The sequence below is a fragment of the Lampetra fluviatilis genome, chromosome 71 (assembly GCF_964198595.1).
Source record: "Lampetra fluviatilis chromosome 71, kcLamFluv1.1, whole genome shotgun sequence".
Lineage (NCBI taxonomy): Eukaryota > Metazoa > Chordata > Hyperoartia > Petromyzontiformes > Petromyzontidae > Lampetra > Lampetra fluviatilis.
Window position 1 is genome coordinate 304132 of NC_136345.1, and position 24422 is coordinate 328553.

At 46.5% G+C, this 24422-nt stretch overlaps 2 protein-coding genes across 3 annotated transcripts; both read left to right on the forward strand.

Annotated features, from left to right (window-relative positions):
• Window positions 1-2730: 2730 nt before the first annotated feature.
• LOC144952931 (uncharacterized) lies at window positions 2731-15813 on the forward strand. Of its 2 annotated transcripts, XM_078883404.1 has the most exons (5): window positions 2731-2760; window positions 3245-3271; window positions 5623-5686; window positions 6556-8978; window positions 13325-15813. In XM_078883404.1, exon 4 carries the CDS (start codon window positions 6584-6586, stop codon window positions 8138-8140), a length of 1557 nt encoding a protein of 518 aa, XP_078739530.1. In that variant the 5' UTR covers window positions 2731-2760; window positions 3245-3271; window positions 5623-5686; window positions 6556-6583; the 3' UTR covers window positions 8141-8978; window positions 13325-15813. The 2 variants fall into 2 exon arrangements, with proteins under 2 accessions (XP_078739530.1, XP_078739531.1); XM_078883405.1 differs by lacking the exons at window positions 2731-2760; window positions 3245-3271; window positions 13325-15813 and adding an exon at window positions 11842-11934 and having other exon boundaries at window positions 4222-5686; window positions 6556-11688.
• A 2330-nt stretch (window positions 15814-18143) lies between these two features.
• Window positions 18144-23387, forward strand: LOC144952933 (uncharacterized). Its single transcript, XM_078883419.1, is given in 4 exon segments — window positions 18144-18303; window positions 18722-18748; window positions 21565-22203; window positions 22205-23387. Coding segments are annotated over 2 exon segments (1308 nt in total). The 5' UTR covers window positions 18144-18303; window positions 18722-18748; window positions 21565-21592; the 3' UTR covers window positions 22902-23387.
• Window positions 23388-24422: the final 1035 nt, after the last annotated feature.

A 24422-nucleotide genomic window follows, 5' to 3' on the forward strand; every position in this document is an offset into this window, starting at 1 on the left:
CACACACAGCTCACTCACACACACGCAGCCCACACAGCTCATTCCCTCACACACACAGCTCACACACACACAACTCACTCTCACACACATCTCACTCGCACGGATTCACACACTCACGCAGCTCACACACAGCTCATTCTCTCACACACAACTCACACAAAGCTCACTTTCACACAGCTCACTCACACAGCTCACTCACACACACAGCTCACTCTCACATACAGCTCACTCATACACACAGCTCACTCACACTGACTCACACTGACTCACACACACAGCTCACACTGACTCGCACACACAGCTCACTCACACTGACACACACACTCACACGCAGCTCACACACAGCACATTCTGTCTTACACACAGCTCACTCACACACAGCTCACTCTCACACACAGCTCACTCACACTGACTCACACTGACACACACACAGCTCACTCTCACACACAGCTCAATCACACACAGCTCACTCTGACACACAGCTCACTCACACTCACAGCTCACACACACAGCTCACTCACACAGCTCACATGCACAGCTCACTCACACTGACTCACAAACAGCTCACTCACACTTACACACACTCACACGCGGCTCACACACAGCTTACACACAGCTCACTCACACTGACTCACACATAGCTCACTCACACTGACTCACACACACAGCTCACTCACACTGACTCACGCACCCTCACGCGCAGCTCACACAGCTCATTCTCTCACACACCAAAGTAACAGACAGCTCACTCACACATAGCTCATTTTCACACACAGCTCACTCACACACAGCTCAATCACACACACAGCTCACTCATGCACACAGCTCACACTGACTCACTCATACTGACTCACTCTCACACACAGCTCACCCACACTGACTCACACAGCTCACTCCCACTGACTCACTCACACTGACTCACACACAGCTCAATCTCACACACAGCTCACTCACATAGCTCACTCACACTGACTCACTCATACACAGCTCACTCACACTGACTCACTCACACACAGCTCACTCACACACAGCTCACTCACAAACAGCTCACGTTCACACAGCTCAAACACACCGCTCACACAGCTCACTCACAAAGCTCACCTTCACACACAGCTCACACACACAGCTCACTCACACACACAGCTCACTCTCACACAGCTCACTCTCACACAGCTCATTCTCACAAACAGCTCACTCACACTGACTCACACACACAGCTCACTCACACTGACTCACTCACACACAGCTCACTCTCACACACAGCTTACTCACACACAGCTCACTCTCACACACAGCTCACTCTCACACACAGCTCACTCACACACAGCTCACTCACACACACAGCTCACTCTCACACACAGCTCACTCACACACAGCTCACACACACACAGCTCACTCTCACACACAGCTCACTCTCACTCACAGCTCACTCACACACAGCTCACTCTCACTCACAGCTCACTCACACACAGCTCACTCTCACACACAGCTCACTCACACACAGCTCACTCTCACACACAGCTCACTCTCACACACAGCTCACTCACACACAGCTCACTCTCACACACAGCTCACTCACACAGCTCACTCACACACACAGCTCACTCACACTCACAGCTCACTCTCACAGCTCACTCTCACACACAGCTCACTCACACACAGCTCACTCACACACACAGCTCACTCACACACAGCTCACTCGCACACAGCTAACACGCAGCTCATTCACACACAGCTCACTCACTCACATTGACTCACTCACACACACAGCTCACTCACACTGACTCTCACACACACACAGATCACTCACACTGACTCACACTCACATGCAGCTCACACACAGCTCACTCACACTGACTCACTCATACACACAGCTCACTCACACTGACTCACTCATACACACAGCTCACTCTCACACACAGCTCATTCTCACTCATTCTCACGCACAGGTCATACGCAGCACAACTCACGCCGCCGCACACGCCGTTCGTGAGCACCTAACACAAAGATCCCTGTATAGCCTTAACAGACTGTAGGGGCAAGTGCTGTTAGCGAGCACCTAATAAGGGTGGGACGGCACACGAGGGGTGGGTGGCCAGCACAACGCCCGGCCGCCTTTGTCTCCCTCGTGGCGATGTTTACACACCGCACCGGGTCCTCGTTTGAGGCTGAGTCGACGTAGGGGAGGCTCAGGACCGGTTCAGAGACTCGTCACTGGCGGTGTTGGCCACGAGCGGGAATGGAACTCGGCTGGTCGGTGCGGAGCGCAGCGCTCACCACGACACTGCCGCTCCCCTTCTGTCAACAAACTTGAACTTTGACCCCGCTCTTTGACGTCACCGCTTAGCGTGACCTCATCGGCGTCAAACGCCTGCAGAAGTAGACCTTGCTAGTGACGTCATGTCACCCACTAACGACCATCGCGCTCTTGAGAGTGACGTCACCTCCGTTCGGCCACTGCCGATATCTGTTCCAGTGCCAATCCTTATTTGGGCAAAGCTACGCCCAATTACTGGCCGCTCATTAACATAATATATTCGTGAAAGCCGTCGCGAGTTTATTGCGACGAGTTTGGCACCAGCGCCCCACCCCTCCGACGTATGGGCCGGGCTCATTAACATAATTCATTTAAGTTAACAGAGCCGCTCATTGTGGGAGGGGAGTGTATCGTACCCAGCAAGTGACGTCATGTCACCACCTGCTGCGTGACGTCACGCGGTAACAGGAAGTTTCTGCTCCGCCCGTCCACTGAAATCCGAGGTGAGAAATTCTCATCGCGGTTGTGGTTCTTGTGGTGGTGGTTGTGGTGGTGGTTGTGGTTGTGGTGGTGGTTGTGGTGGTGGTTGTGGTGGTGGTTGTGGTGGTGGTTGTGGTGGTGGTTGTGGTGGTGGTTGTGGTGGTGGTTGTGGTTGTGGTGGTGGTTGTGGTGGTGGTTGTGGTGGTGGTTGTGGTGGTTGTGGTGGTGGTTGTGGTGGTGGTTGTGGTGGTGGTTGTGGTGGTGGTTGTGGTTGTTTACCGAGGTAGAGCCTCGCTCTCTCTCGTAGGGATGTCAATTGAGTAGCAGCGAGCATGGAAGCGATGCCCTCGCCTGATCGCATTTGCTTCAATTCTCTCGCTTAAATTGAATTTGTCTTGACCTGGCTCACTACTTTGTAACTTTGTTTTACTTTAAATATTCACGCAGTTTTTTTCATATTTTACCAAGCCAAGCCCGCTTTAGCTGCTCTACCGCTCTTGTTTTCAGAAGCTACCTACCCACAACAACAACAAGGTGAGGCTTGTCATCAGCGTGGCGGTGTTCACTCTCTGCATGTGGAGTGGGGACAACAGGAGGATCCGGAGGGAAATCCACGCGACCACGGGGATAGAGAGAGACACGCAAACTCCAAATATACAGCAGGCTTCAGGGTCGGAGAGGTTGTTAACATTTCACCACGGGGAGATAAGAGAGACACGCAGCCTCGGCTGTGTTGATTGATCCTCAATGAATTACTTGGTGGAGTAAGGAAGCATTAATACTGACCGGAAGAAAGGTGGCCAGGCATGGGTCTGGACACACCACCACCTGTTAACCATGCCAGTGTGTGACAGCGTCAAGTGTGTGTTTGCAGTAAAGTCTATTAACTCTTGAACACGGAGGTTATATCAAAACAATTGTTTGTTTTTGTTTTCCTCTGGAACTCTTTGTAAGAATGGAAACAGTCAGGAAGTTAACACAGTACACACATGCAGCTGAAGTCAGATCTGTTCATCCCAGCATGCAAGGACATCGTGAGCCTGGCTGGCTTCACACCTCTAAGTTGCGATTGGACATTAATTTCTGCATAACACTATTAGTTTTATTTTCAACACCTTTTGCTATGTCAGTGGAATTTAGCTTTTAGAAATGTTTATTTTGTAGCCAGACAGCCAAAATTGTGTGCTTGGATTCATATTCTTAGGTGTTTTCGGTAAAGTCACGTAGGTAAAACATTAAAATTAATAAAAGTAAAATAAAATAAAAATCACGACGTTTCGGAGGCAACACAAGTCTCCGTCATCAGGTGGGACCGTCACAGCCAGATTCGCTGCATCAAGTGAGGCAATGATTTAAGATGTAATCCCTTAAAAGCAAGTTGAGGGGGGGAGGAGAGGGGGGGGGAGCTCATCAGAATGTGGTAGCCAATGAATGGAACGCATCGGGAGGGGGAGGGGGGGCGGGGCCAAAAGAATGGACGACGTGGTACACGAGAGCGGCGGCGTGGACGTGATTGTGCGCAAGCAACTACTGCTGCACACGCCAACGCATTGGACAGAGAGGGGGAGGGGAGGCCAAAAGAGAGTTTGGGGTGTAAGTGTACGTTGACATGTGTGTGTACAAGCACCTGTTGATACACATGATAGAAAAGAACGAAAATGCCCATGTTTATACCAGTGCTGGCTGAACAATGAAGAGAGTACTGTTAAACACTGGGGATGTTAACACTCGGTAAAGTAAAGTAAAATAGTGCCTGTCAGATAAGATGGTCCAAAAATGTGTAATTAAGTCTTTTTTGCGTGGTTGATAACATCTTTCCAATGATTACTAAGTTTGTACCCATCATCACGGTTGAAATTATGTCTGTGTTTGTATATTTGTATGGCCTCGTGTACAAACCTTTGATGGTAGCCAGGAGGTTTGCAGAGAACCTTGGTCTCGGAAAAGACAATTTCATGAGAGCCCACCGAGTTGTAGCAATGATCGGCAACGGCCGAAGAATCAGTTCTGCCGTGTTTCAGATCTAACTTGTGCTCGCGGACACGATCAGAAACATGACGTTTCGTTTCTCCAATGTAGCAATCACCACAAATGCAACTCAATTTATAGACTCCAGGATACTGTAAGTCAGGAACGACATACTTCACAGATGGAATCAGATCACGGATTTTATGCACTGTACTGAATCGGACTTGGATCTTATGTTTGTTTAGAATTTTGGAGATCTTTTTGGTCACGCCTGCTATGTAAGGTAATGTGATAGTTTTGGTCGGAGTTTCATGTGGCTGTTTCTGTGTGGTGGGAGAAACAGCTTGGCGGATAGTGCGGTCAGATTATCCGTTCATCCTGAGGGCCCAATGTACATGTCTTAATTCACCGGTCAGGTGGTGTTGGTCAGAAATGCCATGGGCTCTGTGGTATAGCGTTTTGATGAGAGAATTCTTTTGAGATGGGTGGTGGTGGGAATCCGGTTTCAAGTAAGAATCTGTGTGGGTGGCTTTCCTGTAGACAATGTCCCAAGGATCCGTCAGGCCTCCTCTCAAACAGAATATCCAAGAATGGTAGTTTACCGACTTTCTCCACTTCCATGGTGAATCTGATGGATGGGTGTCTAGAATTGATGTGGTCCAAGAAGTGGTTCAATGCTGGGAGGCCATGTGGCCAGATGACGAAAGTGTCATCCACATACCTCTTCCACAGGGAAGGATGCAGGGTGGATGTCTGGATGGCGTCTGATTCAAACTTTTCCATGAACATGTTGGCTATAACTGGTGACAAGGGGGAGCCCATAAGGGTACCCTCATTCTGTTTGTAGAAGGTGCCATTCCAGGTAAAATAGGTGTTTTACTTTAAATATTCACGCAGTTTTTTTCATATTTTACCAGGCCAAGCCCGCTTTAGCTGCTCTACCGCTCTTGTTTTCAGAAGCGACCTGCCCACAACAACAAGGTGAGGCTTGTCAACAGCGTGGCGGTGTTCACTCTCTGCATGTGGAGTGGGGACAACAGGAGGATCCGGAGGGAAATCCACGCGACCACGGGGATAGAGAGAGACACGCAAACTCCAAATATACAGCAGGCTTCAGGGTCGGAGAGGTTGTTAACATTTCACCACGGGGAGATAAGAGAGACACGCAGCCTTGGCTGTGTTGATTGATCCTCAATGAAACATTAATACTGACTGGAAGAAAGGTGGCCAGGCATGGGTCTGGACACACCACCACCTGTTAACCATGCCAGTGTGTGACAGCGTCAAGTGTGTGTTTGCAGTAAAGTCTATTAACTCTTGAACACGGAGGTTATATCAAAACAATTGTTTGTTTTTGTTTTCCTCTGGAACTCTTTGTAAGAATGGAAACAGTCAGGAAGTTAACACAGCACACACATGCAGCTGAAGTCAGATCTGTTCATCCCAGCATGCAAGGACATCGTGAGCCTGGCTGGCTTCACACCTCTAAGTTGCGATTGGACATTAATTTCTGCATTTCTGCATAACACTATTAGTTTTATTTTCAACACCTTTTGCTATGTCAGTGGAATTTAGCTTTTAGAAATGTTTATTTTGTAGCCAGACAGCCAAAATTGTGTGCTTGGAGTTTTGGGATAACATTCATTTTGAAGATACGAGGGCTTCCAGGCATGTTTGTGACCATTTGCCTTCTCATTGTGTGCCATAACAGCCCGTGTGATGAATTTGGGACACTTTTTCACTATATCATGAATATATGAATAGGTATACACGTTTGACTGTATATATGCATTCCTCTGTGCATCGATACTGACGTGTAGATGGTGTTGATATTTTTTTTCTGTCTGCAGCTGTCACTTCTTCTGCATAATTAATCTAATGGAGCAAAGGCACTCTGCGCGGCTCGGTGCATACAGCACGGATCGTACTGGAAATTTGACACGGCACCAGAGAACTCGCACAAGAGAGAAACCCTTCAAGTGCAGTGTGTTTGGGAAGGCATTTTCACATCCATCTGCTCTTCAAAAACACCAGAGAACACACACAGGAGAGAAACCCTTCAAGTGCAGTGTGTGTGGGAAGGCATTTGCACGTTCATGTCCTCTTGTAATACACCAGAGAACACACACGGGAGAGAAACCCTTCAAGTGCAGTGTGTGTGGGAAGGCATTTGCACGTTCATGTTCTCTTGTAATACACCAGAGAACACACACGGGAGAGAAACCCTTCAAGTGCAGTGTGTGTAGGAAGGCGTTTGCACAGTCATCTACTCTTGCAATGCACCAGAGAACACACACGGGAGAGAAACCCTTCAAGTGCAGTGTGTGTGCGAAGGCATTTGCACATTCAATTTCTCTTGTAGCACACCAGAGAACGCACACAGGAGAGAAACCCTTCAAATGCAGTGTGTGTGGGAAGGCGTTTGCACAGTCATCTACTCTTGTAGAACACCAGAGAACACACACGGGAGAGAAACCTCTCAAGTGCCGTGTGTGTGGGAAGGCGTTTGCACGGTCATCTACTCTTGGAAAACACCAGATAACACACACGGCAGAGAAACCCTTCAAGTGCAGTGTGTGTGGGAAGGGGTTTGCACGTTCATCTACTCTTGTAGACCACCAGAGAACACACACAGGAGAGAAACCCTTCAAGTGCAGTGTTTGTGGGAGGGCGTTTGCACTTTCATCTCCTCTTGTAGCACACCAGAGAACACACACGGGAGAGAAACCCTTCAAATGCAGTGTTTGTGGGAAAGCGTTTGCACAGTCATCTACTATTGGAATACACCAGAGAACGCACACAGGAGAGAAACCCTTCAAATGCCGTGTGTGTGGGAAGGCGTTTGCACAGTCATCTACTCTTGTAGAACACCAGAGAACACACACGGGGGAGAAACCTCTCAAGTGCAGTGTGTGTGGGAAGGCGTTTACACGTTCATCTCGTCTTGTAGCACACCAGAGAACACACACGGGAGAGAACCCCTTCAGGTGCACTCCTTGCAGGAAGACGTTTGCACTTGCATCAAATCTTCATGCACACCAGAGAACACACAAGCATCAGAAGATCCAGAAGGAGTGGAGTCTGAAATTAGCTTGTGAAAGTCAAAGTGCCGCAATGAGCCCATCCCTCATTAAACAAGAACCGGAAGAAAATCCCAGCTTGGACACTTTTAAAGGTATCAAGGTGAAATATGAAGAGGTGAAGGTGAAATCTGAAGAAGTGTTGGTCAAGAGCGAAGAAGTGAAGGTAAAATGTGAAGATGAAGATTTAACTCCAAAATCAGACCTTCACATCGATAGAGGCAACATGAAGCAGGAGGAGAATTCTGACTGTGAGGCAGAGCGAGGCAACTCCCAGCAGTTTGTGGAAGTTGAGGTGTGGGTGGACTTCCTCTGTAACAATACAAAGTCAAATGTAGACCCGGTAGATGTGTAGCTTGAGATTATGTCGCTCCAATAGACGCACCTTTGTCACAGGCCTTTAATGACAATAATGTGAAGTTTAATGCACAATTCCTAGGTTCAACCTGCAGGGTAAGAGCGGCCAGTCTTTGTGGACCTGTGGGTTGCGTAGATCTCTAACCAGGAGCATTCGCTATGTAATCATAATTGCATTTACATGGTGCTTGTTTAATCGCCTCAGCAACTTGGAGTTTTGTATCGTATCTCGTCTCAAACACTCGAAGAGCATCCCCAAGTAGCAACTGCCCCTGTGTGGCACAAGGAGGTGGCCCTGCACCGGCCTGCATGTGGACAAGAGCCTGTCAGTAGGGGGCGGTGGTTGATGTGGCATCTTAGTTGTAGAGTTTGTAGGTAATGTTTTAGAATTTGATAAATTTTGACCCAGATGCCAGCATGCAATGGCCTCGTTTTAAATTACACAATATTATGTTGTACATACACTGTTAAGCAGACGATGCGTATTTTTTAAAATAACTTATTGTTAATACGATATAACCTGATTCAGCATAATTAGGTGCAGTAATTAAATTTTGTTAAAATGACTCAATAATTTAGAATTAATACTTGTCTTATTTTGTCTATAAGGGTCAAACATTGATTAAGTGATGTTAGGACAAAGTGTGTGTTTTGGAAGTAACCTGGATAGTTCACTCTGGTGAGACCCGTTGTTTTTGTGATACAGGTCAAAGGGTACTTTTGTGTTTTCAGGAAGCATCTCCCTTTGGAGCAACTCATTGTCTTTGAAATAGGGAGCTCATTCGGATCATTCATCAGTTACAAGGCATACCACTCAAAAGTTACACGAATAGGAGGTACATTCTCTACAACACTAATTATAATTTTGTATTACATGTTGATGTAGATTTTGTCGAACTAGGACTAGAAATTCTCCTTGCTGATTAACGTCTGAATGTTCACAACCATGGGTTGAAGCAAGCCCCTCACAACCTTTTACGGCCTTGGGCCAGGAAAGTCATGAAAAAAAACTGCGCACGAACGACGCATCCACGCAAGCTCCCGATGGTCCGTTTTGAAGTTTGAAAATGAAACAACGTTGAATTGTATTATATTTTGAATTAGATAATTGTATTTCTTCATTAAAAGCTTATATCATTTTACATCTGGTAGACTTAATCGAAAACGACATTTCGTGTAAATTTCCTCTCGTCGTTAAGTAGATGGCCTTGCCGGGGATTTGGTTCAATGCGGACTTTCACCTTGTTGGGATCGCGGGATCGAGATAAGGCGACACAGAGCTGGCTGTGCAATAAGACCGCCGTCCGTAGATAGATTCCAACGTGATCGAACGTCTATCCCTGCGCCTCCGTCGTTCATACAGGGGGTGTGTAGGTTTCAGCGCCCCCTGCATGAAAACGACGGAAAATGCAGCGTTCGTCACAGATAGATGAAGTTGTGCGCTTATATAAGAGTATAGCCAGTGGGTTTCAAAGTACCTTCGTCTTACAGCAATCAATTTCGCGTGAGCCCAACGCATTAAAACAATGCTCAGCTGAGCGGGGCAAGCCACGGTGTGGGGGGGGGAGGCACCTTATATATGTCGCGTGCCGTAGCTCACGTGACTTCTGCCGCGAAAATGTCTGGATGTTTTAATCTGATGACGACTGCTTGTGTTGTGATCAAAACGTCGCGATTTATTTTATTATTTTATTTTTTCTATGTACGTGACTTTACCGAAAGAACCAAAGAGTATGAAAGACGTCTTGTCTGCTGATCTTGTTCATATCTGTGTACATCGATATCCCACATTGCTTACATGTACACGCCACACTGAAATTAATATAAACTAGAACGACTTCCGGGGATGGGCAAAGATCGAGAAAACTCTTTCCATGGAGCGAGTTCAGTGTTTTCGATTCAACATCTCTGTCCGTCTTTGTCTCTGTTGCCTCTGTGTGTCTCTCTCTGTCTCCTCTATCTTTCTCTGTCTCTGTATTCCTCTTGTCTGTGTCTGTCCGCCTGTCTTGTCTGTCTGTGTGTGTCTGTCTATCAGCGTCTGTCACACCGGAGTCAACGACTGTCAATAGCAGCACACGCCCGTTTAACTCCCACGGCTACACGCCACTCAAACTTGCTCCGAACACACAAAGACAAAGATCCCCCGTATAGCCTGGACAGAATGTCGGGGCAAGTGCCCAAGCCTTGTCCCTCGTTTTCATGAGCTTAGTAATCAAAGGATCAAACCATGGTGGGCGGTTCCCTTTAGTTTTAAATCTAACCAACGGAGCATGTTTGTCAAGAATTTGGAGAAGCGTGTACCTGAAGATCTCCCAAGCCGTAGTCAGGTTTGGGATTTCAGAGACCTTGTCAATATCCAAGTGAAGCACATCGTTAGTAAATGCCTGAATGCTCAAGTGTCTCATGGAGTGCTTCTCAAACAATTTAGGGGGGGCTTTGGGTCTGGCTGATGATCTCACCCCAAATATGAAGGAGTGATCACTAAGGTTATTACCCAGAACACCAGTCAGTGCGATATTGTGAGGGTCATTTGTCAATAGGACGTCAAGCAGACATGACTATCCCGGATTTTTTAGGTTGGGTCTTGTGGGGACATTTATTAATTGAAATAGGTTAAATTCATCTGTAAAATGTGTGGCCACAGCCTGCGATTTTAGCCAATTCCAATTTAGATCACCCACTAAAACGATTTCACCTTTAGGGAGGCCCCCAAGAAGCTCTCTCAGTGCAGACGCAGCTTCAACATCCCTACCACTAGGTGGTCTATAGCAGCACACTACCAATATCTGTTGATTATTTGGGAGAGTTATTCTGAGAGCAAGACCTTCAAAGCAAGTTTTTTTAAACAAGGAGTGAGCTGGTGAACATGCAATAGTATTACAAATATAGATGGCAATTCCACCTCCTTTAGATCCTCGGTCAAGCCCAAAAAGGTTGTAGTTGTCAATCGTAATCTGCAAGTCATTTACAGCAGGAGTGAGAAATGTTTGTTAGGCAAAAAATGTCCGGGTCCAGACTTGCCACTTCTAGTTTTAGTTGACTTAATTTAATCACAAGCCCTCTGATGTTGACGTGTAGAACACCAACACCTTTTCTGCCAGAAAAATCTACGTAATTATACGTTTTCTTTGAGCCAGGATGAAGCTCAATACCACACAGAAATAAGAAAATTAGAATTAATAGTTTGCACAGGTATTTTCTGTGAAAGGATGAAGAGAACCTTGGACGAATATCAGCAACTCGCAGATGGTGATATTCTTAAGAGCAGAATGAAGTTTGGAAGGAGTGCTGGTGAAGTAATGGGACAAAGATAGGGTTGAAAAGGATTCAATGGAGTGTATAATTGTCTATACGCTGTTTCATTAGCAGGTGTAGTGGCAAATTGAGCAACAAGTATGGACGCGAAGTAACGAGGGTAGCCGTTTGTAGAGTTGAGTGTGGCACTAGATATGGCCGGGAGGGACAACAGTAGGATATACAGCAGGAGAATTGCCATCTTTAAAATATCAGGGGTATACTCTTAGTTCTTTCGGTAAAGTCACGTAGGTAAAAAATGAAATAAAAATGTATAAAAATAAAACAATGAAAATCACGACGTCGTGCTTTTCATTGTTTTATTTGTATTAATTTTTATTTCATTTTTTACCTACGTGACTTTACCGAAAGAACTAAGAGTATGAATCCTTGCAGTCACGAAAGCTTCAAATCTAGAATGAATATCAGGGGTACACACAGTTTAACACATAAGCGAAAAATATATATACTTGTAGGCCGAGCGCGAGAAACGTCTTGCCGCACTCGCCACACATGCACGGCTTCTCACCCGTGTGCTCGAGTTTTTGGAGATGAGCACCGCCCTCAATGTGACATCCGAGCAAGAGATCACTATTGGCCACAACATTGGAGGTGACGCGGAAGAGGTTGGCGCGCTCATTTATGGCCTTGAGCTTCTCGCTGCACTCGGGCGGCAGCTGAAGGTTTTCCAGGTCGTTGAACGAGCGCTGGAGGGCAGCTCCGTGCTTGCCGATCAGGTCGTTGCATGTGCTCATATCCTCGAGCTTGGAAGACAGCGAGCGGAGCGTGGTCTGCAGTTCCCTCTTTGCCGGCCTGTGCGCCTGATTTCTCATCGCCCGAGTCATAAGCTTGCAGCACGCTTGTAGAGCCAGCCCTCCTTCACCACTGTCACCTCTGCCATGGCGACGATGGCGTTGTAGTCCTTCTGCCTTGGCTCTCTCGGTCTGCTCAAGCACTCCGCCACAGACTCTCCGTGCACTTCACACGAGCATGAGCGAGGCGTCACTCCTCACCACCACGACCACGGCGGTCCGTAGGGCCCTGGGTGCTGCTCCCTGTGACTTCGGGAGACAAAGGCGGCCGGGCCTGGTTCTACCCACACACCTCCTCCTGTGCCATGCCAGCCCCTATTTATATTACTCGGGAACAGCACGTTAAGGCTAAATGTGGGTCTTCGTCGAGTGTGGTTGTGTGCAAGTCAACCCGTGGCACCTGGGTCGTGCACATAGCCTGGCACAAGCGTCGTGGTGACATCACCGCCACTTAGCGGCAAATTGCGGTTGTCACCATTTGTGTGTGGGTGTTTGTGAGTGTTGAGTTGAATATCTGCGCTTTTTGTTACGTCCTGGGAGTACTGCCTACAACCCGTCCTGGGTGTCACCAGGCCGCCTCGTGTGAGCAGCTCACAAACCTACGTTGAACTTCTTTCGCACCGTACACAGCTGACCGCGATAATCGGAGGTGCGGGGGAAGGACAACAAACTAAGCACGCAAACAAACTGTTCTAGAGAAAATAGTTTTCAATCTGCCCCAGTGGCTTCCTCATATTCATTCATAAACTGTAAAAGATAATACATTCGCAATATGAAAAGCTTGTAGCCTAGGGCTTTAGACAATGCGCTGGCGAACTAGCTGTTTTAGACTAATTTCCGGGTGCTGATTCCAAATCTGATCTCAGATTTGCTCTATCACATCTCATTTTTATGCTATCGGCATACCCCATTTTCATTGATTTTACCCGAAATTAACTCTGTCACTTATGATTGCAAGTTGTTGCGAGTCAGTGACTGCTTTAGTGTTAAAATATGGTGCTGTATTTTTAGGATAGTGTGTTTATAATATCATTTTATGTAGATATCCACATTTATTTAATATTTTTCTTCTGCAGGACGTGATCGAACAATGGCTACAACATCCGAAAGGAAATGCAGTAATGGCCCAGATATCTTCTACTACATCTGTGGCAGCTTCACTTTGCAGGATCAAAGGTGCAACATCAATACCTTTGTCAAGAAGGTTTATCTTGCCTACTTAAAAAATTGGGCTCCTCACAAAGTGTGTAAAATCTGTGTTGAAACTTTGCGATCATGGTCTAAAGGAAAGAATGCTAAGCTGAAGTTTGGTGTGCCAATGGTTAGGAGAGAACCTACAAACCATTTGGATAACTGCTACTTCTGCCTTGTCAATGTAAAAGGTTTCAATAAGAAAAACAAACAACATTTACAATACCCAGATATCCCATCTACCAGATGACCAGTTGAGCACTGTGAGGAAATACTTGTGCCTGTATTTACTGAGCTACCAGAGATTTATGCTGAATCCCTCAGTTTACCTGTTTATACAGATGATGATGATGCTCAGATAGAATATACGTCATCTGATGCAGATTGTGATAAAATGTATCTGTTTAGTCAGCCTGAATTGAATGATCTTGTAAGATATTTGTATTTGCCAAAGCAGTCTGCTGAATTGTTGGCTTCCAGGCTGCAAGAGAAAGGACTACTCAGACCTGGTACTACTGTCCCCTTTTATCGTAACAGAGAAGCAGTACTTCCATTCAGATGGTCAACTTGTTTATTGTAATGATGTTGAAGGGCTTCTTCTCAATATGGGACTGCCCGTATATGATTAAAGTGAATGGAGACTTTTTATTGACAGTAGTAAAAGGAGTTTGAAATGTGTTACTTCACAACAGAAATATATATGGTTCAATCCCAATAGGACACTGTAAAAATGAATGAAGAATATGCCAACATCAAGATTGTTCTGGATAGATTGGAATACCATGTTCATGGATGGCTAATTTGTGTTGATTTGAAAATGGTTAATTTTCTGCTGGGTCAGCAAGGAGGTCACACCAAATACCCTTGTTTCCTGTGCTACTGGGACAGTAGGGCTACATTAGAATACTGGGTTAAACAGAACTGGCCATCAAGAATCAGTTTGACGCCTGGTGACAAGAACATCAAGAATGAGCCTCTGGTTGATAGGAATAAAATTGTATTTCCCCCACTGCACATAAAACTTGGGTTAATGAAGCAATTCGTCAAAGCTCTTGATCACACTGGAGACTGCTTCAGCTATATATGTTCAACCTTTTCAAGTCTCAGTGCCGAGAAGAAAAGGCAGGAATATTTGTTGGCCCTCAAATAAGAACACTCATCAGGGATCCACACTTTGTTACAACAACGACTGCGGCAGAGGCTAGAGCTTGGAATGCATTATCTGATGTGGTGCGGAATTTCCTTGGGAACAGGAAAGTGGACAACTATCGAGAGATTGTGGAGGAGCTGCTCTTGAGTTTCCAAGCACTGGGATGTAGAATGAGCATCAAGGTTACATAGTCACTTGGCTCAGTTTCCAGAGAACATGGGTCACGTGAGCAAAGAGCAAGGTGAACGCTTTCGTCAAGACATTAAAGTTATGGAAGAACGTTACCAAGACCATATGGGACTCAAACATGATGGCAGATTAATGCTGGTCCTTGATGAGAGACATTCCACAAGCTGTGCATCGGAGATCGTCAAAGAAGAGGTCGTTTATGGAGATGTAACATCACTATTGTGAATGACCTTTTTGTACATATTTTTATTATCTTCACAATTCAATTCTTACATCTATATATATAAAATCGCAAATCTGTCTGTCTGTCTGTGTGTCTGTGTGTCGCCGGACCATACGCAGTTTCATTGGACGGCGGTTGCCCCTGGCAACGGGTAGCGACGCATTCGCTGCGGGGTGGACGCCATTTTTAATTCCCGTTAAAATATGCGCACGCATTAACACGCGACTCTGAGGTAAATTCAAGTTTCACGTCCTCTTCACTCCCCCCCCACCACAATGTGTGCAATTACTATTATAGGGTCGGTAGATAATAAAATTATAGCGATTAGACAGTATTATTGTAGCGCGGGGGGGGGGGGGTACCGGACCCAGTACCCAGCCTCAGCCGGGTGGGCAATTTAGGCGAGGCCGGAGGCTCTGCACGGTACTAGGCCTCGACACCCCACCACACTATAGGCCGTACATATTACTGCACAGAGGCCCAGGAGATCGTGGCTGGTGGGGGGTGTGGTAGCAGCCCATCTGTGTATATATGTAAGGTTATTAAGAAATATTTTTTTCACCCGGGCAACGCCGGGTACTTATGCTAGTGGTAATATACATTCACTCACATTGATATGCAGTCACTCTCACAACTTTGTGCTACGGCTCATTAAATGTTTGTTTCATTATTATTGTATCTTATCTTATTCTTGTATGGATGTCTGTTTAGCTATTCGTATATGAGCATACATTTGCTGATTTGATTGAACATGCAATATTTCATATCCCAAAAATCTGATGTGATAGACAAAAACTGATGCCAGATTTGGAATCAGCACCCCAAAATTACCTTAAAACCGTTGGAATACCTTATGCCAGAAAAAGTGTGACCAGTGTAATTTTTTACTCAATAAACAAATAAAAATAAACCCAACATTTCAATAAATATCCTTGTATTTGTATTACAATAAATATAGACACGTACATTTATATTTGAAAGTGCATAAATGTACACAAATTAACAAAAAAACAATACAAAAGCGGAGTGCTTTAGTCAAGGCACTAACGGACTAGGCCCTAAATCACATTCAAACTCATTAACACTAAATAAACGTAATCTTGTTCTCTCTGCCTGTGTCCTTTCTTTGGAATTTTCACACTTAAATTCTAACTTAGCAATCTTTGAAATACGTAATCAACCGGGCTATGCGTTAATTGTGTGCTGACCGACTCTCTGTGTTGCATTACATTACATTTCGATATTTTACTAGGTTATTTAATTTTAGTGTGCCTTTCTAATTTTCAAGCTTGTGTACCGTACCACGTTGCCATCTTGCTTACCGCTGTCTGTTCTCTCTGCCTGGGTCCTCTCTGGAATTTTCACACTTAAATTCTAACTTAGCAATCTTTCAAATACGTAATCAACCGGGCTATGCGTTAATTGTGTGTTGACCGACTCTCTGTGTTGCATTACATTACATTTCGATATTTTACTAGGTTATTTAATTTTAGTGTCTTTCTCCTGATTTTCAAGCTTGCATGCCGTGCCGCGTCGTCATCTTACTTGCAGCAGCATCACGTTGCCGTCCACTCATTGACATGCTAATTTTTTCTCTGCCCCCTCCCTCTCTCCGCCCCCCTCTCTATATTTAAGGCACCGTCACAGAAACGACCTCTCTCTTTGTGCCGATATGTGTCCTCTCTCTGTGTCCTTGTGATGTCTGTCTGCTTGTATAGTTTTCTAGTTAGATTTTTGTTGCTATTTCTTTTATGCCTGATGATGATTGCTTGTGTTGCAATCGAAACGTCGTAATATGGTATTATTTAATTTATTATTTTATCTTTAGACGTGACTTAACCGAAAGAACCAAAGAATAAATAAACGTAGTTAATAAAACTTACAATTAGAATAAATAAACATTCATTTGTATTGTAATGAATACCGTAATGAATACAGACACGTACATTTATATTGACATTCACGAGAGAGATGAAGGAAAGTCATGATTACGGACAAATGGAAAAAGAACACGATTAAACCCCCCTGCACGCGCCAATGTAAACACACACAGCTCACTCACACAGCTCACTCACACTCACTCACACTGACTCACTCACACTGACTCACTCAAACTGACTCACTCACACAGCTCACTCACACAGCTCACTCACACAGCTCACTCACACTGACTCACTCACACTGACTCACACTCACTCACACTGACTCACACTCACTCACACTGACTCACTCACACAGCTCACTCACACAGCTCACGCACACAGCTCACTCACACAGCTCACGCACACAGCTCACTCACACAGCTCACTCACACAGCTCACTCACACAGCTCACTTACACTGACTCACTCACACTGACTCACTCACACAGCTCACTCACACACAGCTCACTCACGCACACAGCTCACTCACACAGCTCATTCACACACACAGCTCTCACTCACAGCTCACTCACACATGCAGCTCATTCTCACACACATGTTATACAGTTATACTCACGCAGCACAACTCACGCCGCCGCACACGCCGTTCGTGAGCACCTAACACAAAGATCCCTGTATAGCCTTAACAGACTGTAGGGGCAAGTGCTGTTAGCGAGCACCTAATAAGGGTGGGACGGCACACGAGGGGTGGGTGGCCAGCACCACGCCCGGCCGCCTTTGTCTCCCTCGTGGCGATGTTTACACACCGCACCGGGTCCTCGTTTGAGGCTGAGTCGACGTAGGGGAGGCTCAGGACCGGTTCAGAGACTCGTCACTGGCGGTGTTGGCCACGAGCGGGAATGGAACTCGGCTGGTCGGTGCGGAGCGCAGCGCTCACCACGACACTGCCGCTCCCCTTCTGTCAACAAACTTGAACTTTAACCCCGCTCTTTGACGTCACCGCTTAGCGTGACCTCATTGGCGTCAAACGCCCGCAGAAGTAGACCTTGCTAGTGACGTCATGTCACCCACTAACGACCATCGCGCTCTTGAGAGTGACGTCACCTCCGTTCGGCCACTGCCGATATCTGTTCCAGTGCCAATCCTTATTTGGGCAAAGCTACGCCCAATTACTGGCCGCTCATTAACATAATTTATTCGTGAAAGCCGTCGCGAGTTTATTGCGACGAGTTTGGCACCAGCCCCCCACCCCTCCGACGTATGGGCCGGGCTCATTAACATAATTCATTTAAGTTAACAGAGCCGCTCATTGTGGGAGGGGAGTGTATCGTACCCAGCAAGTGACGTCATGTCACCACCTGCTGCGTGACGTCACGCGGTAACAGGAAGTTTCTGCTCCGCCCGTCCACTGAAATCCGAGGTGAGAAATTCTCATCGCGGTTGTGGTTCTTGTGGTAGTGGTGGTGGTTGTGGTGGTGGTTGTGGTGGTGGTGGTTGTGGTGGTGGTTGTGGTGGTGGTGGTGGTTGTGGTGGTGGTTGTGGTGGTGGTTGTGGTGGTGGTTGTGGTGGTGGTTGTGGTGGTGGTTGTGGTGGTGGTTGTGGTTGTTTACCGAGGTAGAGCCTCGCTCTCTCTCGTAGGGATGTCAATTGAGTAGCAGCGAGCATGGAAGCGATGCCCTCGCCTGATCGCATTTGCTTCAATTCTCTCGCTTAAATTGAATTTGTCTTGACCTGGCTCACTACTTTGTAACTTTGTTTTACTTTAAATATTCACGCAGTTTTTTTCATATTTTACCAAGCCAAGCCCGCTTTAGCTGCTCTACCGCTCTTGTTTTCAGAAGCGACCTACCCACAACAACAACAAGGTGAGGCTTGTCATCAGCGTGGCTGTGTTCACTCTCTGCATGTGGAGTGGGGACAACCGGAGGATCCGGAGGGAAATCCACGCGACCACGGGGATAGAGAGAGACACGCAAACTCCAAATATACAGCAGGCTTCAGGGTCGGAGAGGTTGTTAACATTTCACCACGGGGAGATAAGAGAGACACGCAGCCTCGGCTGTGTTGATTGATCCTCAATGAATTACTTGGTGGAGTAAGGAAGCATTAATACTGACCGGAAGAAAGGTGGCCAGGCATGGGTCTGGACACACCACCACCTGTTAACCATGCCAGTGTGTGACAGCGTCAAGTGTGTGTTTGCAGTAAAGTCTATTAACTCTTGAACACGGAGGTTACATCAAAACAATAGTTTGTTTTTGTTTTCCTCTGGAACTCTTTGTAAGAATGGAAACAGTCAGGAAGTTAACACAGCACACACATGCAGCTGAAGTCAGATCTGTTCATCCCAGCATGCAAGGACATCGTGAGCCTGGCTGGCTTCACACCTCTAAGTTGCGATTGGACATTAATTTATGCATTTCTGCATAACACTATTAGTTTTATTTTCAACACCTTTTGCTATGTCAGTGGAATTTAGCTTTTAGAAATGTTTATTTTGTAGCCAGACAGCCAAAATTATATGCTTGGATTCATATTATTAGGTGTTTTCGGTAAAGTCACGTAGGTAAAACATTAAAATTAATAAAAGTAAAATAAAATAAAAATCACGACGTTTCGGAGGCAACACAAGTCTCCGTCATCAGGTGGGACCGTCACAGCCTGATTCGCTGCATCAAGTGAGGCAATGATTTAAGATGTAATCCCTTAAAAACAAGTTGAGGGGGGGAGGAGAGGGGGGGGGGCTCATCAGAATGTGATAGCCAATGAATGGAACGCATCGGGAGGGGGGGCGGGGCTTAAAGACGGCACGAAGTGCCAAGTAGACCGCATCGGGAGGGGGAGGGGGGGCGGGCCAAAAGAGAGTTTGGGGTGTAAGTGTACGTTGGCATGTGTGTGTACAAGCACCTGTTGATACACATGATAGAAAAGAACGAAAATGCCCATGTTTATACCAGTGCTGGCTGAACAATGAAGAGAGTACTGTTAAACACTGGGGATGTTAACACTCGGTAAAGTAAAGTAAAATAGTGCCTGTCAGATAAGATGGTCCATAAATGTGTAATTAAGTCTTTTTTGCGTGGTTGATAACATCTTTCCAATGATTACTAAGTTTGTACCCATCATCACGGTTGAAATTATGTCTGTGTTTGTATATTTGTATGGCCTCGTGTACAAACCTTTGATGGTAGCCAGGAGGTTTGCAGAGAACCTTGGTCTCGGAAAAGACAATTTCATGAGAGCCCACCGAGTTGTAGCAATGATCAGCAACGGCCGAAGAATCAGTTCTGCCGTGTTTCAGATCTAACTTGTGCTCGCGGACACGATCAGAAACATGACGTTTCGTTTCTCCAATGTAGCAATCACCACAAATGCAACTCAATTTATAGACTCCAGGATACTGTAAGTCAGGAACGACATCCTTCACAGATGGAATCAGATTACGGATTTTATGCACTGTACTGAATCGGACTTGGATCTTATGTTTGTTTAGAATTTTGGAGATCTTTTTGGTCACGCCTGCTATGTAAGGTAACGTGATAGTTTTGGTTGGAGTTTCAAGTGGCTGTTTCTGTGTGGTGGGAGAAACAGCTTGGCGGATAGTGCGGTCAGAGTATCCGTTCATCCTGAGGGCCCAATGTACATGTCTTAATTCACCGGTCAGGTGGTGTTGGTCAGAAATGCCATGGGCTCTGTGGTATAGCGTTTTGATGAGAGAATTCTTTTGAGATGGGTGGTGGTGGGAATCCGGTTTCAAGTAGGAATCTGTGTGGGTGGCTTTCCTGTAGAAAATGTCCCAAGGATCTGTCAGGCCTCCTCTCAAACAGAATATCCAAGAATGGTAGTTTACCGACTTTCTCCACTTCCATGGTGAATCTGATGGATGGGTGTCTAGAATTGATGTGGTCCAAGAAGTGGTTCAATGCTGGGAGGCCATGTGGCCAGATGACGAAAGTGTCATCCACATACCTCTTCCACAGGGAAGGATGCAGGGTGGATGTCTGGATGGCGTCTGATTCAAACTTTTCCATGAACATGTTGGCTATAACTGGTGACAAGGGGGAGCCCATAGGGGTACCCTCATTCTGTTTGTAGAAGGTGCCATTCCAGGTAAAATAGGTGTTGGTGAGGCAATGCCTAACCAGCACAGGTACATCAGAATTCAATCCATGTTGGACTAAGTCCTCAAATATTGTTAGGGTGTCCGGTACTGGGACTTTGGTAAACAAAGATACTACATCAAAGCTGACGAGGATGTCATCAGGAGATAGTACCATGTCTCTAACCATAGAGACCAATTGGGTTGAGTTGAGTACTGCCGAAGAGGTCTTGCCTGTGAAGGGGAGCAGAGTATCTGATAGAAAACGGGCCAGTTTGTACGTAGGAGAGTTTATCGTCGACACGATGGGTCATAGCGGGGTGCCTTCTTTATGGATTTTGGGAAGACCATAGAGTCTGGGAGGTCTTGCCGCCGATGGTTTTAGAGAGGGCTTCCAGGCATGTTTGTGACTATTTGCCTTCTCATTGTGTGCCATAACAACCTGTGTGATGAATTTGGGACACTTTTTCACTATATCATGAATATATGAATAGGTATAGACGTTTGACTGTGTATATATGCATTCCTCTGTGCATCGATACTGACGTGTAGATGGTGTTGATATTTTTTTTCTGTCTGCAGCTGTCACTTCTTCTGCAGAATTAGTCTAATGGAGCAAAGGCACTCCGCGCGGCTCGGTGCATACAGCACGGATCGTACTGGAAATTTGACACGGCACCAGAGAACACACACGGGAGAGAAACCCTTCAAGTGCAGTGTGTGTGGAAAGGCGTTTGCACAGTCATCTACTATTGTAATGCACCAGAGAACACACACGGGAGAGAAATCCTTCAAGTGCAGTGTGTGTGGGAAGGCATTTGCACATTCAATTTCTCTTGGAGCACACCACAGAACACACACAGGAGAGAAACCCTTCAGGTGCAGTGTGTGTGGGAAGGCGTTTGCACATTCATCTACTCTTGTAATACATCAGAGAACACACACAGGAGAGAAACCCTTCAGGTGCAGTGTGTGTGGGATAGCGTTTACAATTTCATCTACTCTTGTAACACACCAGAGAACACATACTGGAGAGAAACCCTTCAGGTTCAGTGTGTGTGGGAAGGCGTTTGCACAGTCATCTGTTCTTAAAACACACCAGAGAACTCACACGGGACATAAACCCTTCAAGTGCAGTGTGTGTGGGAAGGCGTTTGCACAGTCATCTGTTCTTAAAACACACCAGAGAACTCACACGGGACATAAACCCTTCAAGTGCAGTGTGTGGGAAGGCGTTTACAGTTTCATCTGCTCTTGTACAACACCAGAGAACACACACAGGAGAAAACCCCTTCAGGTGCAGTGTGTGTTGGAAAGCGTTTGCACAGTCATCTGCTCATGTAGAACACCAGAGAACACAGACGGGAGATAAACCCTTCAATTGCAGTGTATGTGGAAAGGCGTTTACAGTTTCATTTGCTCTTGTACAACACCAGAGAACGCACACAGGAGAGAAACCCTTCAAGTGCAGTGTGTGTGGGAAGGCGTTTGCACAGTCATCTGCTCTTGTACAACACCAGAGAACACACACAGGAGAGAAACCCTTCAGGTGCAGTGTGTGCGGGAAGACGTTTTCACAGTCATCAAATCTTCAAAGACACCAGAGAACACACAAGCATCAGAAGATTCACAAGGAGTGGAGTCTGAAATCCGCTTGTGAAAGTCAAAGTGCCGCAATGAGCCCATCCCTCATGAAACAAGAACCGGAAGAAAATCCCAGCTTGGACACTTTTAAAGGTATCGAGGTGAAATATGAAGAGGTGAAGGTGAAATATGAAGAAGTGATGGTGAAAAGCGAAGAAGTGAAGGTAAAATGTGAAGATGAAGAGTCAACTCAAAAATCGGACCTTCACATCGATGGAGGCAACGTGAAGCAGGAGGCTAATTCTCACTGCGAGGCAGAGCAAGGCAACTCCTAGCAGTTGGTGGAAGTGGAGGTGTGGGTGGACTTCCTCCGAGACAATACAAAGTCAAATGGAGACCCGGTAGATGTGTAAGTGTGAGACGATGTCGCTCCAATAGACGCACCTTTGTCACAGGCCTTTAATTACAAGAATGTGAAGTTGAACTCAATTTCTAGGTGCAACCTGCAGGGTAAGAGCAGCCAGTCTTTGTGGACCTGTGGGTTGCGTAGATCTCTAACCAGGAGCGATAGCCAATAAGCTCCCAAGCTTTTGCTATGTTATCATAATTGCATTTTTATTGTGCTTGCTTAATCGCCTCGGAAATTCTGAGTTTTTTTTTATCGTATATCGTCTCAAACACTCGAAGAGCATCCCCAAGTAGCAGCTGCCCCTGTGTGGCACAAGGAGGTGGCCCTGCACCGGTGGCCCTGCACCGGTGGCCCTGCACCGGTGGCCCTGCACCGGTGGCCCTGCACCGGTGGCCCTGCACCGGTGGCCCTGCACCGGTGGCCCTGCACCGGTGGCCCTGCACCGGTGGCCCTGCACCCGCCTGCATGTGGACAAGAGCCTGTCAGTAGCGGGCAATGGTTTATGTGGCATCTTGGTTGTGGAGTTTGTTGGTAATGTTTAGAATTTCATCAATTTTGACCCAGACGCCAGCATGCAATGGCCTACTCGTTTTGAATGACACAATAGTATGTTGTACATATACTGGTAAGCAGACGGTGTGTATTTTTTTAAATAGCTTCTTGTTAATTCGATGTAACCTGATGCAGCGTATTTCAGTGCAGTAATTAAATTTGGTTAAAATGACTCAATAATTTAGAATGAATACTTATCTGATTTTGTCTATAAGGGTAAAACATTGAATAAGTGATGTTAGATTTGAAGTTTTCGTGACTGCAGGTATCCATACTCTTTGGTTCTTTCGGTAAAGTCACGTAGGTATATGTAGTGGTGGTATTGACGTGCGCCGACTGTGACAGTGATGGATCACGGGGCGGCGCGGGGTGCGGGGTTGGGCACGCGTTGTGGGCGTGGTGTGGACGCGCGCGCCGGGAGTGACAGATGACGGGGCGGCGCGGCGTGAGTGGTGAGGCACGATGAGATGTGGGAAAAGAGGATCGTAGCCAGCGCCCGGCGATTGGTCGAATAAGTGGGTGCTCGCAGCGACGTCCGCAGGTGGGGTATAAAGGGGGACGCGCGAGAGCACTCGGGGAGAGTTACCCAGTTGAAGACCCGAAGACGGAGCTGAAGACTTAGTCGCTAAGTGGATGTTAGTCATCCGAGTAGCTCAGTGGCGTTAGTCGCCGAGTAGCTAAGTGGATGTTAGTCATCCGAGTAGCTCAGTGGCGTTAGTCGCCGAGTAGCTAAGTGGATGTTGGTCATCCGAGTAGCTCAGTGGGCGTTAGTCGCCAAGTAGCTAAGTGGGTGGTTGTCACCCGAGTACTAAGTGGATGTTGGTCATCCGAGTAGCTCAGTGGGCGTTAGTCGCCAAGTAGCTAAGTGGGTGTTTGTCACCCGAGTACTAAGTGG

Bases quoted from the DNA above. Each gene is read 5' to 3' on its own strand.
- LOC144952931 (XM_078883404.1), top strand. From the start codon at position 6,584: ATGGAGCAAAGGCACTCTGCGCGGCTCGGTGCATACAGCACGGATCGT.